The 17,782-nt window shown below is 41.7% G+C and overlaps 1 protein-coding gene and 1 long non-coding RNA gene across 4 annotated transcripts in view; both read right to left on the bottom strand.

The window, feature by feature from the left end:
* The window catches only part of LOC121042899 (uncharacterized), a 32,917-nt gene extending 29,356 nt beyond the window's left edge, over positions 1-3,561 (bottom strand). For both annotated transcript variants that reach the window (XR_005796513.1, XR_005796512.1), the window contains exons 1-2: positions 3,436-3,561; positions 2,770-2,849 (exon numbers count right to left, since the gene is read on the bottom strand). This is a non-coding gene — a long non-coding RNA (uncharacterized LOC121042899). The remainder of the gene's footprint in view (positions 1-2,769; positions 2,850-3,435) is intronic.
* A 4,694-nt stretch (positions 3,562-8,255) lies between these two features.
* The window catches only part of SAMD12 (sterile alpha motif domain containing 12), a 392,536-nt gene continuing 383,009 nt past the window's right edge, over positions 8,256-17,782 (bottom strand). For both annotated transcript variants that reach the window (XM_040494293.1, XM_040494294.1), the window contains one exon: positions 8,256-16,379. Coding sequence is in view for 1 of the 2 variants with exons in the window: in XM_040494294.1 (XP_040350228.1) it covers positions 16,357-16,379 (23 nt within the window). In the remaining variant the exon portion in view is untranslated. The remainder of the gene's footprint in view (positions 16,380-17,782) is intronic.

Below are 17,782 nucleotides of genomic sequence, written 5' to 3' on the forward strand. Positions count from 1 at the left end.
GTTTGGGATCAAAACAGTGGGCATTAACGAGGCAAGGATTTATCTCGATTATTCCTGATTAGTCCAGATGCCCTTGGATTCCTGCATCCAGCATCACAGCCTGTTGTTGTCACTAAAGACAGGAATTCATATCATGTGAAGAGCTAAATTCAGAAACACAATCGCAGCTTCAAAGCACAAGGCTTTGGAGGTTTAGCCCGTATCTGGCAGCCTGAAGGAAGCTGGACCAGCTCTAGGCAGTCCGACAGACCAATCAGTCACCCCGCCACGCCCCTTCTCTGTGGCTCCTGAGGGGAAGGCAGAAGGCTGAACAGCCATTATAAGCCTGCTGTGTTCTAAATCCTTTCTCCTAGGATCACTTGAGGGTCTAGTATATCCATCTGTTTCTCATTCATGACTCTTAGGGGACTAGGCTGCCCAGAAATTCTGACTGCTCACATTTGCTTCTGTGGCACTCGAGGAACACGTGACTGAGGTACGATAGGTAAGAGACAAAGGTTTGGAGTCATAGAGACCTAAATGGCAGAGATATTTAATACTCATAAATACCTATGTACATCCCACCAGCCTTTCCATCCCCCCAGTGATTCCCTAACCATCCTGCTGTTGAGCAGAACCATGTGACTCACTCTGTGGGCAATGGCTGTGAGTGTTTCATGCTTCTTTTTTTCCTCTGCTTCATGGGCCTGGAATCTAGGTCTTCCAGAAGCTAGAATCTTCCCTGCTGGCCTGGGTCCTTGAGTACTGTGGGAGCAGAGCCTCCCCTAAACCTCAACCTGAGTGAGGCATGTAAGGTGAGTAAGGTGAGTTTTGAGGGTACTAAACCATTAAATTCGGGGTTTCATTTCTGGTTACCACAGCGTAACCTAACCAATTATGCCTAAGGCAGGATTTACAACCTCATCTAGTCTCTGCCATTTGATATTGTTGGCCCCCATGTTCTCATCTGTAAAGTGGGGATAATAATACCTCCTGCAGTGTCTGTCTGGTCATTTTGTCTGTCCTGCATCCATGGTGGCGGGGCGGGGGGGGGGGGGGGGGGGGGGTGGTGGTAAATTCTCCTTCTCCTCTAACACCGTGGTGATTCTTGTCAATGTAGGGACTCACCTTCCCTCCCATGGGCCAGCCAATCAGAGAGCCACATCCTCATGGACATACTGACTGGACCAAGGGATGGTCAAGGGACCCCAAAATGGTTAATTGGAGTCTATTTTCTAGGCTGGCATGGATGTTGTAAGACCAAGTCTCTTTCCATGTAAACCTGAAGCTGTGAGATGCCATTTTTTCCCACTCAGACAAAAAAGCAGCACCTGTGGATACTGGGAGAGCCACAAGCTTCACCTAGCCCTGGACTTTTTGATACACCAACTCATAAATCTCTCTCTCTCTCTCTCTTTCTCTCCTTAAGGCAGTTTGAGTTGGGGTTCAGACACCTGCAACAAAAAGTCTTGACCAATGCACCAACCTTGGAGAGTTATTGTAAAAATTAAACAAAATAATTTATTAAAGTGCCTGACACATTATAAGCTGATGCTATTATGACTGAGGTTGGTTGCTAGGGGTTCTAGCTTATTCCTTATCCTCCTCAATCCTTTAGGAAGGAGTTCATAAACTGAAACCACATGATTCTGCGCTCACAGGATTTTTTCCACTGGGCTGTATACGTCCTTGCTGTGTCCTTTGTTGCCTTTGAGGGACATCCTAAGAAGCAGCTACTTGAAAACCTTTATTGCATATGCTATAGGGATATTGTCTACAGCTTTACTCAGGGTCCCATCTAGAAATATACATTAAGAAATCTTTCTCAGACTTATGTGGGAAGGAAAATTTGACTTCCCCCAAAGTGGTACTTCTCCAACTTTTTCACCCTCATCATCAGAAAAGACTGAACTCATACTTCCAGGAGGCACAGCCCTCAGCACGGGGAGCACGATTTCTTCTGTTTATGTTAAAAATTCATGTGACTTTTGTATTCTCCACTAGACATCCATGTTTATTTTTATGGATGTTGTAAATCCTGCATCAGATCTTTGGTTGCCTCAAGGTTGACATGAAATTTCTAATTTCTCTTCAATAATGATGGCCAGAGTATATAGACTGCAACCTACATCCTTGTCTCGATATCCTAATTGCTCTACAATTTCTCTGATCCTGATTGTAGTTTATTTATAACTTTCTATTTTCTGGTATATTTTCTTGTGAATTGCTTCAACTACTTTGTGGAAGCAAATGGGTTATGAATAAATAAAAGCATTCATATAAACATAAAAAAAAGAATTGACAAGCTTGAAATGATACCATATGAGGACACAGGATGTGTACTTGGTTTCCTACTAATAGACATCTTACCCCCCAACCTCAGCTGAATTGAACAACACACTGAACCAAAAGAAGTGTTTAAAATTTTAACAGAAACAGCATGAAAAAGGCATAGCTAATATTCTCATTATCCACAGAAAATCAAAAGTCCTAATTTGAAGAGAATACATTAATACTGATTTTGGAAGACAGATGTTGGAACCGGCACTGGCAAGAGTGGGTCTATTTGCTTCTTTTTTTTACCAAGGGCAATTAATGAAAAATATTTTTGTTAACAGAAGTACTCGTTACACTTTCAACTTCACATATTGAGGCAGAAACTGGGCAATAGCAATACCTTTACTACGTGGATCCAAAACTGAGTTAGCTGGTCTTTTGGACATGCTTGGAAGCACTGAGAAGCTTGAAAATCCAAGATGAGGGCTATGGATCTAAGGCCCATGTACTTACCTGTCTCCCCTTCTGAACAACATTCTCTGAGTACAGCAGGAGTTCCTACAATGGGATGAGATTCAGAAGATCCTTGAACCCTTTGAAAATGAATGCAAAGATTTGTGTTGTGTACTTTTTTTTTTTTTTTTTGATGAGAGAGCATCCATAGCTCTCAGCAGATTTTTGAAAATACTTGTGATCTGGAGAGGTCAAGGACCAGTGATGATGTCAAGGCTAGTGGATTATCTAGCACAGTGCCTTGTGGGTAGTATGGGCTCAATAAATATGTGTGTGAAGCTGAGATTCTGTGCTTCCCGGTCATAAATAGCTAAGTGAGCTGTAGGACCAGGTCTGAGAATTTAATCCCTTTAAATTTTGATCTCTTCACTGCTCATTTAAAAGGGAGTAATAATACCTAACAGAATACAGTAAGAATTACATGAGGTAGAATAAAGAATGCCTGACCTATAGTGGGCACTCAGTCAAGGCAGCTATTGTTTTTGCTCTTGTCAGTTAAACTGCATTTCAGGCAGAATTATCACATACCTGTCAGGGCCGATTCTCATCATAACAATTTTTGTTGTTCAAAATAAAATAAAATAACTAAAAACCTAAACAGTTATTCGGATGATTTTGGAATGTTACAGAGACAAATACAAAGTAAAAACCAAGGCAGGAATTTACCTGCGTCGCCCAGGATTAGAGAGCAAATCGAGCTGACCTCAGGAGAATCGGGCCTTGTTTGAAACTCTTCCGATCTCTTCCACCTTCCCGCTTCCTCCTCGCTTCCGGCCTCCATCAACGACTACGTGCACACGCACGCAGGCACGTGCCAACGCACGCATAAACACGCACGCGCACGCATACATGTGCACGCGCACGTGCACGAACTTTCGGAAATCTCTCCTGAAAGTTAGTGGCAATCTTTCGGAACCCGTCTTTAAGATGTAGTTCTGAACTCAGTCGCGAACTGCCCTAACTTAATTTCTCATAGGGTGTCATGAAAGGAAGAGTAACAAAGGTGTCAAATTTGATACCGCTTATTCTTTGACTTCTTTTTCTCCTGCTTCCATATGTGCAAAAATAATTTTAAAGATTTTTTTTTTTTTTTTTGCTTAACCAATCAAAATCAATACCTTTTCGTGTTGGTGAAGTTGCCGACTGTGGGCTTGTGTGTTTGATGCAGTTGCTCAACTTGTATTCCAAACTTGTTTCCTTTGAAAATCTCGCATAATTCTGTGAGACAAAGCTATGTAAAATTAAAAGTCTTTTTTAAAAGTAGGCTTTTTTTTTTTTTTAATGTTTATTTATATTGAGAGAGAAAATGCACAAGTTGGGGAGGGGCAGAGGGAGACTCAGAGTCTGAAGCGGGCTCTGGGCTCTGAGCTGTCGGAGTCAGCCTTGGAGCTCGAATTCACCAGCCGAGAGACCATGACCTGAGCCAAAGTCAGATGCTTACCTGACTGAGCCACCCAGGCGCCCCCAAAATAGTTTTTTTTTTAATTTTTTTTATTTTTAAGTAATCCCTACGCCCATCGTGGGGCTGGAACTCACAACCCTGAGATCAAGAGTCGCAAGCTCCGCTGACTGAGCCAGCCAGGTGCCCCACTAAAAAATATTTTTCAATCTTAAGAAGGAAGGTAAGCTACAGTGGACTGAAGTGTCTAGATTTTTAAATGGATGCTTACTTCTTTTTGAAAGCAAAATTGGAGGTAAGATGGGGCAAAGTTGTAGTTGAGCTTAAAATTCTGTGGTGTAAGATATTGGAGTCCACCTATTCCAAACCCCTAGTAGACCAAAAAACAATATTAAAATCCAGTGGTATATGAGCCTTACTCCAAGTAAGGCTACTGTTTTCCCCTCTCGCAGCCATGGATGATGGCAGGGCTAGAGTATGATAGGCTCACAGTGTTGCTCTATAATTATTTTTATTAATACACATTAGCAAGTTCGTTTTTAGCCCACTTTCTGGCTGCTCCATCACTCGCTGGAGAGCTCATTTTTTTGCACCATTTATTTCTGAGGGCCTTTGCACTCACCTGGTTGAAATAACATATTGCTGTCAAGCTAATGATTGGCATGGACCCACATTTCCAAAAGTGCTTGTTCTGTGGGTTGTTAGTATTCTCTGGGGGAAACTGTTGGTGTTTGAATGCATTTGGAAAGTACCGCACTGAACAAAGCATATGATTATTTCCTGCAAGACTTCTCAGAGCCTTTAATATGCTAATGTGTTGCATGTGTCTCTAGGAGTGGGGTAAATAACATAAGTCATGTTTTCAGAGCTTACTTGACTGTGTAACTTTCCATCTTTCTGCAATCCCAGCATCTGAGAATGAGTAGGGATTTCAGTTATCCTTCCAGAGATATTTGCATTTTAATAAGAGATTCTTAAAGAAGAAATTATATGTTGAGCTCCTTATTTCTTTTAGGAGGTACAATCTTTAAGGGCAGGAAAAAAAAGTCATTTATCTCTGAGTCATCAACAATTAGCCCCATACCATGCACAGTTCCTGGCACATAGGTTGAATAGCCTCTACGTTTGTTAAATGAATACACAGACTTACTTTCTGGAAGTAGAATTTGAGCCATCAAAGGCAACTGCATTAATCTTCCATTACCCTTAATTTTTAAAAAAATCTAGTCTACAGTTCTGGAGCAAGACTTATTTGTAAAAAAATGATAAAGAAAATTATTAAGAAAACATATTGTCACATGTTTTCCTCCCTTGCTCACTAAAAAAAAATAATCTAATACTTACTAGCTTTTGTGAGGCAGAATCAGTGACTTTGGTAGAGAAAAGCAGAGCTGGAGAGGCAAAAGTGGGGAAATTGCATAGGCGAGGGCCGAGATTTAGAAGTATCGAATAGAAGTAAAGAGGGTGTAGAGGGAGGACAGAACCAGAGAAGTCTGGTGGCAGGGACAGTTCTTGATTGGGAGTTGAGAGTGACAGAGGGAGAAGGATTTGGGGTGAGGAACAGAAGTGGCTGCCTTTGGATGGATAATGAGGGCGGCATGCATGGGAAGAAGGACTTTTGGGATATTTCCTGTGTAACACATACCCATATCAACACCCACACGTTCCATTTTGGACGTTTCATTAAGGACCAAGTAAAATCTGAAAATTTTTTTTAGATATATCAGTGTTCCCTCTTGGAATTGCCAGCAGAAACTGGGCAACAGGGGGTGCCTAATAATATTCAGATTCTACTACCAAAGGACAGATGCAAGTGAGAAACAGGACCCCAGCAAGTTTTCCATTTCTCACGAGAATGGGGGCGTGCTCATTTGTGAAAAAAACTGCATGCAATTCTCATTATCCACTCCCACCTTACACCTCCCCAGTGCTACACCAAAACAAGAATGTGGTTGTCTTTCTTAAAGTTTATTTTTAGTTGATTTTTCAATACACGTACAAAATCAGGAAAGGTAACGGAAAGCTATCTTTCAGTGTACATTTTCCCAGATGCCATAAAAACAGACATGTGAAGGGGAATGTATTAATAACCCTTGTGATTTCGTAATCACCATAAGCAACCGCATCAGCCGGGGACAGCTTTCTCTGGTACAAAATACCTAGCACTGCAGCATACATTTACTAGGTCTCACTAGGTCTTACTAGATTCTGAATAATCTTGGGTCAATAAATACTTTTGGTGGTCTCAACTGAGCTGCTCATGACATGACTGTACTTGATCCCAGTACGGCCACCATGTTTGCCCAGGCAAGTATGAGTTCCCCAAACACTGAGATAGCAGGGAAACTTTTCTTTGCCTGGCAAAATGGTAGGGGAATCTGCCTGTGCCTGGCTGGGACTACCTAAAGCTGCCTAGGTGATCTGCTACCTAAAGATTTCACCTACCTCAGAAAAGACACCTGACTTTAGTCTTTATTACTTTGAGTTAACGTGCTTATTGGAGCAGGGCTTGCTGGGCTCAGCAGGAAGAAGGAAGATAAGCTGAGCAGAACATGACACCAAGTTTAATTCACTTAACCCTAACCTCTGTTGAGCAACTATTAAGCACCATGACGTGGGGACACAAATACCAAGAAGATGAATACCTTACCTTATAAGAGAAAAAGAAAGGAGGAGAAGGGTAAAATGGGTTGGAAGAGAGAGACTGAGATGAGACTGAAAAGGGAAAGAGAAGGAGATAAGATGGAGAGGAAGGTAAGGCAGAGAAAAGACAACTACATGGAAAGGGGGCAGTAAGTTAAAGGCAGAGGAATGACAGAGAAAAAGTTAGAAAATGATAGGAGAGACAAGTAAACGAGGGGGAATGGTCAGAAATTACCCAAGAAAGGTCAATATGAAGAAAATGTTGGGGGCTCTAGTTTCACATCTTCTCAAGAATGGCAAAATGTTGCCCCGTTTTCCATGTTCTTAATCTGTGTGAATTAAGAGTGGGAGAAAATTGTGCTTGTAGAGTTATAAGGTGCGTAGGCAGACTTAGAAGGTTTACACATTGAGTCAGTAAGCTAACTTAAAAGATTATCACGGGTTTTGCTTTTGGAAGACTTTTCTAGGCGGAGCGGAACCCAAAACTATATTCACAGTAAACATATAATAAAAAAGGCAATGGGTGTTTCCTTTCTTTGTCATGCAATTTATAAGTGCTTTTTCCTTTCTGGGAAAGAAGTGTTTCTCTAGTGTAAGTTGAAGCAATTCATCGTATTCAGTAATGTCATAGTGGCTATAAGTACTCACTAGGATGTCTCCTTGAGAAAAGAAAGGGTGAAAATGGTAGGTTAGAGCAGGTCAAATGGTCTGTTGTTTATATTTGGTGCATTGTATTATTCAGTGAAATTTTTTTTAATTTGAGAAAAAAAATGTTTGGCATCTTTTAAATACGTGGTTGAGAGTGGAGTGTATCTAGGTGTTTTCTGAAATGCACAACTGACTGTGCCACATGTTTGGGAGAACTAGTTTCTAACCCCAGATCTCCTGGGCAGGTGTTATTTGAAGGTCAGTATCTCTACTGATAAAATACAGGTAGTTTACCGTTGGCCACTACCTGTGGCAGACGGAACTGGAGGTGCTGGGGAATGCCATCAATCATGCTATTATAAGCACTTAAGACTCTGTGGGGTGAAAGCAAATTGGTGGGCAAGATATGTTGTCCCATCTCCTTCCATCTCTTTCCAGGATCTGGAATGAAGAGAATTGCATCTTTTGCCCGGCTGTACTCAACACTAAAGCCTTCACCAGTAACAGCAATCACGCTGGTGGGATTTGTTGCTGGGGGAATTCTGTGTGCTGGGAGCTGGAGGGAGGCCACCAATCCATTTCACATACATTATTTCTCCAGGAAACACAGCATAATTGAGGACAATTTTCCACCATGAATTGCATCATTAGCTAACACAGGGAAAGTGAAATGCTGTTAACTTTTCTTTTCCTTCTGCAAAGCTGATGAGCTGAAGAAAACAGAAATAAAAAGTTTAATGCAATTTTTTTTTCTAAGGATATATGTTGAAAATCAGAATCAAAACACTTTTACACGGTAATAGAAATCCCACATTTTAATACATTGCCATGCACATAAGGAATCAAGTAATGCTGAATACAAAATAGTCAAATATACAAAATGATAAAGCAGATTTTCAGGCCGGATAGAGATCATGCTCACAGATACAAGGGGGCAAAAATCTGTACAGTTCCATTTCTATTGATTTAAAAAGAATCATGCCCCCCAACTCTTTTTGACGACAACCCAAAACAGAAAGAAACACTATAAGAAAATATAAAGGAGACCCAGAGGGAATTGGCAAGTTGATAGCTGCGTAAGATATGGAGATCGTTGGTGCAAGATTGTGGTGCACAATAATTCTTATGTTTAGAGAAAAAAGTTTCTAAACATCGTATGTCCTGGGAAAGCAGGAAACCAAAGTGAACATCCAACAGAAAAGGCACTCTGATTTTACCATGTAACTTGCTTGAGTCCTCCTAAGTCTCGTCCTGGGAGTTTTTTTAGGGTGCATAGAGAAGAAAAAAAAAAACCACAGTTGTGGGCAATGGATAAGGAAAATACTTATTTAATTAACCACTCTTAGGGGACTAAGAGAATTCAGACTGCTGGTTTAACTGCTCACTCAAGGAAGCTATAAAAATTTCTACCCTCTATGTAGGCTTTTGTGTTATGAAATGTGCTTTTTGTAGTCCATGTTTGTTAGTGTTTGTAAAACTGCGAACCAGTTTTTTTCATGAGATTTCCCCGTCATACCCTACTGAGGGGAGGGAATGGAAGACCCTACTAGTCATCCGTTCAGTTTACATTGTGTGATTTTTCTTCTTTCTTCCCTAGGACAAATGCTAGTAGACAGTAGCTCATCAATGAAGTTCGATAGGGCTCTCTATTTCCTGTGACCCTTAATTTGTCAACTTCACACTTTCGTTATTCTTCTCCGACCAGGGGACTGGTCCCCCCCCCCCCCCCCCCCCCACCGCCGGCACTAAGCCAAAGCTGAGGCTCTCTCCCTCAGCTAGGTTAACTCTGTCTTCTGGAGGCAGAGAAGTGGAGATATTTGGCCATGGGCTCTGCAGATTGATCCCTATATATTAGAAAAAGCTTGTGTGTGCCTGCAAAATGCTGATTGTTACTTTCTTATCATTCTTTCTTTTCTTTTCTAATCCCAGAATGGACTCTCAGTAATACCAGCTACAAGGAAAAAGCATAAAGAGAAAGGGCTCACAATTAAAGCCCAGGTCACTATGATAATTGCATATATATTAGTGGCATGGGACACCTTCTCCCCTTAGCTCACTTTAGCCTGCAGACAACACTGTCTGCTAAGGTGGGACACATGAGCAGAAGCCCAGAGAAATGGGCAATTTCTCTTGAATCCAAGTATTCTTGAATTCAAAACATCTTCTTCCCCTTTCTCAGAGCAGTGCCAGATCCACAAAGTCCTAAAAATAACTCCAGTATATGAACCACAATAGATCAATATTTTCTTTTCCCAGGTACTTTTTACTGCTAATATGTCATTTTGTTACAATATTGATCTTTTCTAAAGTTTTGGGTACAGCTATTTAATTTAGTGGCTAATGATATTAAAGAGTTGGATTAATTGGAACTACAGTAGTATGGTTTAATGACACAAGAGTTTTAGTGGAATTAGTTTCAAAATATTTGTGCTGGCTTGGCTTTTCAGCAGACTAGCTGCTTCTGTGCCAAGCATGACTGAGACTTACGGTGCAGTCAAGAGCCTAACATTATTCAACTGTCTGCGATGTGAACTTCTTTCACTAGCCAAGCCGTGGTCTTCTCAAACATGGCCTTGTAAGGATAGCATTTTTCTATTGGTGGAGGAAATGTAGTGGTGGCAAACCATTCAGAGCCCCAGAGAGCCTTCAAATTGCCTACATGTGAGTTTAAGGCAGTGAAAGCCCAACTACCTCCAGTGGGCACTGGAGAGGCAAATGCTTCTGTTCGTGGTGCCTGGAGATGAGAGTTGCATTACAATGGAAAAGATAAAGGTTCTAGTGTTCAAACGCGAATGCATCCCCCATCCCCACCCCTCGCCCCAATTCTCTTTAAGCTTCCCTCCTATAAACAGGGGCCTGTTGATGTGAAAAAGAACCTGGTCACACACTCCAAAACTTCTGCAGCTGGTGTGAGGGTCTTCTGCTGTATGGGAAACAGGAACTGTTCAAAGCTGCCACAGAGTCAACTGGCAGATCTCAATGCAAACACACACTAAACGCAGTTGATGGTGGTCAATAAAAAATCTTGGAAATTATATATATTATATATTATAATACATATAATATATAATTGAATATATAATTCAAATTGATTTGGGGGTGACATAATCAAAGACCAGGACGCTGCTCAATCCAAATCATATTCTTGGAATTATGCATGAATAGGGGGACTAACCAGAGCTTCAAAAGGTATCTTCATGATACTTGTGCTATTTTAGGGGGAGGCCAGCCAGCTTCCTCTGCGGAATGGGAGGTGGCCACCATCAGCTTGTGGAGCAGAGCAACGACCAGACACTTGTATTTAATGGCAAGCGTAAGTATTCCTTCAAAGTCAGGTCACAAAATCACTCCCCCAACCGCAGGAGAAATAATGATCTAATGAGAATCTCTTGTTTCAGATTTTTTTTTAAAGAGAACTCTTGAATACATTGTTATCGAATTTGGGGAGGGTTGTATTTAAATAGAGTCACATAAAACAGAGCTGTGTGCTCTTATCAACTCAGCTTAGAATTGCACATTTGATAGCTGTGTGTGTGCTCATAGGGCAAAGCCATGCGTAAACACCCTGTTTGTTTCCTTTGATCCAAATTATTGAAATTTAAAAGATTATAACAATGCAGAAAGCAACCAGCAGCGTCTTCAGTGTCTTCATTGTTTTACGTATTAGTATCTCCAACTGGATTAATGTAACATTCTTCTTATCATTCACGTCAGCAGGGCTGTTTCTATCACTCTGCACTTGAGGCCTAAAGGCCTGGGTTTAAGAGCCTAAGGCTTCTGTAAATGTTTGAGGTTTGGAAATAACAACAGCAACAAAACAAGCCGTTAAATAAATGAAACCCCCCAACCATTGGCTCCAAAATATGAAAAGAATATCGTATAATTACAAAGAATGTATCTACAACACTTAATGTTATGTCAACCAGTCAACTGCAATTCTGTGAAAGTCATATGGTAACTTTGAAATTTTATTAGATGCATGTTGTTGGTGCTTTTTGGTGTTTGATGTAACTGGAGAAGGGAGACTCTGAAGTAAGAGTGCTTGGGGCTCTTCAAGATTGTAAAATAGCCCTACATGGTGCATGAAACTCCCATCTTACAAAGCCTTCTACACCCGTTTTCTGCTGCTCTGTGGAAGTCATCTGTCCGTCTTGGTGCTGTTGGGCAAGAGGTCTAAAACTGGTCCCATACTCACTGGCACTTCCTCCTTTACATTCATCTTAGAGGTGAATTTCATCCTAAAATTTTTAGATCTTAGAAATGGTGCCCCTCCCACCCGCACTCCAGCCCAGAATTTTCCCTGCAGGGCCAAGATAATGGCCAGAAGAAAACCAGTTTTGATGTTATCCCTCTGGCCATGTTCCCACATGAGAATCTCCAGGGAAGGATCTATTTTGTTCTTTTTATTAAGGTGCAGCGGAACCTCCCTGTGCACATGGCCAACTCTTCCTCAAGCTTCCCACAGGTGGTCAGCTTTCAAAAGAATGTTCCTTGTCTCCCCACTAGAGTAAGTCACCAGAGCAAAAGAATGGAAATGTGGTCCTGTTTGACCTGGAAGCTATGCAGTGGTGCCAGAAATCGTGCACATTGACAAAGCAGAATTCATAAGACAGTTCTCTGGCCACAGGATTAGATGCAGATCTAAAAAAACAAAGGAGCAGGACCTGTTTGTCTTTGAAATAGAGTCCCCAGCTGTGCCCCGAGCAGAAGCATCTCCTGGTCTGTCCTTGCTCATAATCTCACGGGTTCAGTTTTGATTAGCAGCTTTGACCAGTCACTCCCTGGAGATGTGGATTCACATCCACTGCTGTTCGGGCAGCAAGCCTTCACCAAGATCAAGCATAAGAAGGAATTATTAGTCAGTACTGGGGAAAAGGGGGACGGTTAAGGTTTTCTGTTTGTGTTCTTTAGAGAATACTCAAAATCTACCCAAGAAATTTTGTTAAAAGAAGAGATTAAAAGAAAAAAAAAAAAAAAAAACAAAGCAAGAAAGTGAGGTGGAGGGGGTTGTGGGAGAGGTGAATAAAAACAGCCTTTAAGGCATAAAAGAATTTATGTCATTTTCAAAGATTAGATTTTTAAAAAGAGTCTACGGCAGTCTTAAGTCTAGTTGTCAAGCAACAAAATTACTCTAAAGATTGTAGAGGAAAACATCACCAAGAATAAAGCTGCTAATGCACCGGGGAGAGGAGGTTTGGGTAAAGGGGGTCTTCTAAACTTTTCTTCAGAGAGACTTTTGTAGTTCCCATTCAAAATCAATCAGGTGACATTTGCAGACAAAGAAAGCATTTGCAAGTAACACTGGGGTAAATCCATTGGAGGTTTCTATCCTTAGGTTATATTTTCAGTAAGGTTGATACTCCTTTTCCCCTTGAGTGTTAAAAATGGCAAAATTCCCTCAGAACTAAGGACCGTTAACCTCTGAGCAACCGAGAAGTGACTCTGGAGACAACTCAGGGCTGCTTCCCCCATTCTGGAGGTAGAAGCCCAGTGTGCAGTGACACAGCTCACAGAGCCCGTGCAGGGGTCTGCAGGTGGCCATCATCCATAGGGAAGTTTGTAGGATCTCTGTCCCCTAGGTATGTCTTAAACTACAGAAGTGATTTGCTTTTCACCCTAGCAGAACCACCGATGCTCTGCATCTCAAATTCAGTTCTCAAGCTGGTACAAGCTAATCCCCTTGGCACCCCCAGAGAGTCTGATAATTATTCATTTCTGTTCCTTCCCAAGAGTGTCTTTCTTGCTCAAGTGTGGGTGTCAGCCTTTCAATAAAAGGTGTCGCACAGGTTTAAGTAAAAGGAAAAGTTAAGCATCAACAGTTTATAGCCCTTAGACATCAAAATAGTTATCCCTTACCTCCTGGTCTCCCGCTGCCTACTAAACCAAACTCCCCACAGCCATTCCTGAACTTCTGGGAGGTAAAATCTCCAACATACATCTTGGGAATAAGGTACAGCACAGGAGGAAGTAACAACCAGAAATCGTGGCTTAACACGGAACAAAGAACCTAAAGGCTGTGAATGAAGTCGCTTCTCCATTTTGCTGGTTTAGTAAGTGACTGCTCAGATTTTATGCCTCCATGTTTCCAAAACTTTCCCCGCCAAAGACTGCAAAATGAGGCTGACAGTTTGGAAAACAGTCACAGTTACTACGCAAATATGTGATACACCAGGAATTAAGGCATTTATAGAGAAGCCATTTTCAACTGGGTTCTTTCATTGACTTCAGCTTTGCCTTTTCCCATCTCCACCCTTAGCCATCACCTTTTAAAAATTTGTCAGCACACTTCTGACTGAAAAAAAAAAAAAAAAGCTAGGAAACTCTACTTATTTAATTGTTCAGAACACATTTTGCAAAAGCCAAAGCAAGGATGAACCAGCATCACTGGATGACCACCTGCACCATAAAGTATGTCCAGTTTTCCAAGGTTGTTACCTGTAACAACTAAACGGTCGATTCCGAACGACCCTCAATTAGTGAACCAACAAATTCCCAGCTACACTATTTCAGCAGCTGGCAGTTCTTTTGGTTTAAGCCGGTCCTCTTCTGTGTCCCCAAGACTAAGTTTAGAATTGGAGCTTTAGAAAATCCAGCGTAACGATGAACGGTTGTGCCTACGTAAAGGATGGGAATACAGATGACCAGGGTGACTATCAAGGAAAGGAATTAAAAGCTGTTTGGGGGAAGCCCTAACCAGCAAAGTCCGGGCCCTGGAAGGGCAGGCTGTGCACAAGGATCCAAATATGTGTCCCGATGCTGTCCACTACCTCTTCTTCCACTGTCTACTTCCTCAGGCAAGGGAAATGCCTGCTGCCATGTGCATTTTCTGAGGTCTCTCTGGCAGGAGGTGAATGCTGCTTGAATTCTGTTTTCATTGTGGAAAAGCTGGGACAGGGACAGGGTTTGGGAGGAGGAGATATTGTCTCAGAAGAACATGGGGAGCCGGGCTTGTACCCTGTTGTTACCCCAACACAATGTTTGGCACACAGTAGGTGCTCAACAAACGTGTGCTGGATAAAGGAAAGAAGAAGGAAGCCCTGCTGTTGGAAGTGAAATTCAAGAGGTGGGCAGTAGAGATTGGAATGTTCTCCCCAGGGGCATTGGCAACAGGGTTTGGCCTCGTAATTCTGGATTTGTGAAGAATTAGGGTCTGTGAGGGCCTGGTGGTCCTGGGCTGACCCATCGAGAGGCCAGAACTTGTTGGTGACTGAAATCCCTCTGAGTTCCCTCTTGGAAGCCCCCTTGTTTGGCAATACAGCCTGACAGGTTGGGGTGAGTCATCCTATGAGGTGACTCACCCAAATCACATTTGGCTCTCTTTCCCTTCCCCTGTCAGCTTTCCAAATCTCAGTGGCGAGGGGGAGCGTTTTCCAAAGTGCTGTGCATTTCCTGAGGCCCCCGGGGGAGAGCAGACCATGTATGGAGACCCCCTAAGATGCCAAACTTCCTTGTGCTGGCAGGGTCCCAGAGTTGTTATATATATTTAAAGAAAAGCCTCCAGTGCCTATCAGTCCCAGATTGGGATTGTGGGTACACAGAACATATTTGCTGAATTTTTGGTTCAGCCAAGTTTATATTTTCAGGGGAAAGAAAGCAAAAGCATTACGTAAGGTCAGTCAATGTGGACATTTCTCTAATGCCCAAAGACAAGCAATAGTGTGCTTTGTTGTAAGACATTGTAAAAAAAAAAATAATTAATTGTGGATATAATCCCAGAAAGGATTAAAAAGAGACTAGTAGGTTCTCTACTGAGGTAGGAACCTAGTGTGGACTGGGCCCTTTTCCTTCTTTAGGCACACAGGGGGACACTTGCTGTTTTTCCTCTTCAGAGAGCTGTGATTTAAACTTGACCTAGAAAGTCTTCTCAAGTTGTAAAGTCAGACCACACAGGAAAACAACATTCTGCCACCCTTACCCTCAGCCCACCATGGTCTTTGATTAAATGGCCGTCTCCTTTTGTTCTTGAAAACATTCTTCTATAGGACAGAATATATACACTGGCCACATACAAGCTCCCTGTGTTTATCTGTATGTGCATGTGCTAAGTTGTGCCTGGGTACCAGGAACCAAGAACTAAGATGTTTCAACCACCAGCCCCCTTCTCCTTCCCTCTAGAGCTACAAGAAATCCAATTGGTTCACTAAAGTGTCAACAGGTTAAGCCTAACAGTATTGTGGCCATATATACACACACATATATACCACAATGACTGCCATATGCTAGGGGTGGAGTTTGTCTTGGACAGTCTGAGCCAGAAAGAGGACAAGATTTATAAAAAAAAAAAAAGAGAGAGAGAGAGGATACTTGTTTTCCCATAGGTACAGAACGTGCTGATTCGTTTTGGTGTAGTTTTCTCATATAAAGTGCTTAAGAGTTGGACAGAATACCTTTAGACGTCATAACTAACATAACCAAGACGTGTTTACATTCCTACCAGGGCAGAGTATCGTGAACACTTCCACTGACATTGCAGAACTGCTGTGATTTTTTTTCTAACATATCATGCCATCTGCACACATAATAAAATAATCCAGTAGTTGCCATGCTAAAATAGGACTTCTAGTGAAGGGCACAGACAGCCCCCAAAGGGAGCTTGAGTTATGCACAGTGATGAAAACTGGAAGCAATTTTCCAGCTAATGGTCTGCCAATGACCACTTGGAACAAGTTGGCACTGTATATTATGCACCTCATTTAAAAATCCACAGCAAACTAAGATTTTCCAAAGCCCATAATCTTGACTGAATGGGTGTTTTTTTTTTTTTTTTCAGTTAATCTGGTTAATCTGTCAATGCTCCATGGATATCTTCTGGCAGGTGCCATGAGTTAGTCTTTCTGTGAGGAACAGGCCATGTTCATATCAACTGGCAGGACAGCAGCTTGGAAGGCTAACCACGTTTATGGAGAACCCTCGGTTGAGGCTGCAAGAGGAAAAGGGAAAAACGCGGTGAGTCATTTCTTTATGTTCCCAGATACTGGCATGAAGCAATTATCCTACTCAAACAAACTCTAACATCCTTTAGGTCAAAGAGAAAGCTCTAACAGATGTAATAGTTACTCAACTGCAGGACAAATTTATGATGGCTCTTGGAATGGTCCTTCTACCATTTGGCAGAGTATGGAAAACATCCATCTCGGGGATAGGCGAAGTTGCCTGGAAGGCAGGGCAAAATCAGATCTCTGGAGCTGGCATTCATCCCTCCCTAGTCTGTGGTTTGAGAAACCATTTCATACATTATAGAGCTTCATGAAGTTACCTGATCTGGAACAGGATAAGACTGGGAGTGGTGTGAAGGCATTTGTAGGTGTGTGTGTGTGGGGGGGGGGGGGTGATAATGGTGGTTTTATTTATCAGGGAGATTTCCTGGGATAAAACCCAAAAGGAAGTAATATGGCTGGAGCTCCTGAGCTTGCTAGTTGAAAAGTGAGACTAGCTGAGCAGGTCAGAGAAGAGACAGAGAAAGTTGTCAAAGTCTGACCAGAGATTGAACTACCTGCACTGCAATCTTGCTTTTGACTTTGGGAATGTTGGTGCAGATCTCTTCCTGGGTTTTGTAATTTTTTATTTTATAATGTTCCTTTTATTTTATCTGAGTCCTCCCTATAGTTCCTTATATGGAGGTCCTCATTTATTAGTTAATATGAGAGTGCCATGGAATGTCTTGTTCAGAAAAATATCAACATTAGCTTTATTTAATACACAAAACTATTGGGCAATGGAAGAGAAAGATAGCAAGAATTCTTGATGTTAAAAAAAAAAAAGGAAAAAACTGACCTAGTTTTTAAAACTGGCTTTTCAAAATAATGAGAGAACACAAAATTTATAAGCACGTTTGATTACAACTTACTGTTTTTGAGAAAATGCAAAAACAAAAGTAAGGTACTATTTAAGCATACTAAATATAAAATAATACACACTACTGATAAGGTTGCAATGAAAGTAGCATACTAATAAATTGCTGATGGCATTGTAAACTGGAAAAATAATGTCAATTTATTTAAAAACTATTAAAAATTCACATTCTTTGACTCACTGTTCCCATTCAAGGAGTGTATCCTAAGGAAACAATCTCCAAAAAACGATAGAAACTATATGCACCCATATACAACCCAGAGATTATTTATAATAGTGGAAAAATTGGGAAATGAGTCTTCCACTGTTGAAAATGCAGGTTATGGGGCGCCTGGGTGGCGCAGTCGGTTAAGCGTCCGACTTCAGCCAGGTCACGATCTCGCGGTCCGTGAGTTCGAGCCCCGCGTCGGGCTCTGGGCTGATGGCTCAGAGCCTGGAGCCTGCTTCCGATTCTGTGTCTCCCTCTCTCTC

This window comes from Herpailurus yagouaroundi, unplaced genomic scaffold (assembly GCF_014898765.1).
Source record: "Herpailurus yagouaroundi ecotype Mexico unplaced genomic scaffold, PumYag 186, whole genome shotgun sequence".
In the NCBI taxonomy this organism is placed as follows: domain Eukaryota; kingdom Metazoa; phylum Chordata; class Mammalia; order Carnivora; family Felidae; genus Herpailurus; species Herpailurus yagouaroundi.